The 858-nt window shown below is 38.3% G+C and overlaps 1 protein-coding gene across 1 annotated transcript in view; it reads right to left on the bottom strand.

The window, feature by feature from the left end:
• LOC138000626 (cathepsin O-like) overlaps positions 1–858 on the bottom strand; it is a 21,870-nt gene extending 21,012 nt beyond the window's left edge. The window contains exon 1 of the mRNA XM_068847173.1: positions 571–858. Within this exon, the coding sequence (XP_068703274.1) occupies positions 571–786 (216 nt within the window). The 5' untranslated portion in view covers positions 787–858. The remainder of the gene's footprint in view (positions 1–570) is intronic.

The raw sequence follows: 858 nt of genomic DNA on the forward strand, positions 1-858 counted from the left end.
AAGAAACTATTAGGCTCCTGAAAGATTGGCCAAATTTATACTAGAGGACGTCTAAGACGTCTCAGATGTCTAAGACATCTTAGACGTCTTAGACGACTAGTATAAATACGGGAAATAAGGTGGACGCATTAAACGTCAGACGAATTAAACGTCTCAAGTTAAGTGCGTCTTAGCAATGAAGTGCACACAGTCTCTTTGGTGAATCTCAGTATCTTTTGAAGAAAATAGTGAATTTGATTTCTAGCCGTCGAAGTTAAGTGCGTCCCATATTTATATTAGTCGCACTTACGGCCAAACGTTTAATGCGTCTGGGCGTCTTAAACGTCCTCTAGTATAACTACGGCCATTATTATTGATCACTGCAACATTAAGTCAACAATAAAGTTATTGGTGTTCACATGGAGTTGAAAAAGACACAATGGAAAAAGAAAGTTGAGAGAGCAAAAATAACGCTTGAACTGAAAATCCAGTACACTGAACACTGAATTGCGTATAAAAATCGTGTTTAAAGCCGAATACGTACACTTAATGGAATTTTTGTCACTAGAAATAAATGAACAATAGAGATACCTTAAATATAACCAATCTTCTGCTATATTCTTCCGGGTCATTGAGGTACGTCCTGTTGTGAGCTTTGGAAAATTCCTTGAACAATTGTCGTGCAACCATGTCGTTCGTATCATTGTGCGCACGATCGCTTGACTTGTTGATATCTCCCGCTTGAATGGATAGCAAATTACAGGTATAGGCAAAAGAAAACAACGAGAAGAAGCGAAATACTCTCATCTTCTCGTCCGAAAAAAACGAAACTCCAGAAGAACAAAATGTTGTAGGCGTTGCAGGTTTTGCTGGAGATGT

The sequence above is a fragment of the Montipora foliosa genome, chromosome 4 (genome assembly GCF_036669935.1).
Source record: "Montipora foliosa isolate CH-2021 chromosome 4, ASM3666993v2, whole genome shotgun sequence".
Taxonomy (NCBI): domain Eukaryota; kingdom Metazoa; phylum Cnidaria; class Anthozoa; order Scleractinia; family Acroporidae; genus Montipora; species Montipora foliosa.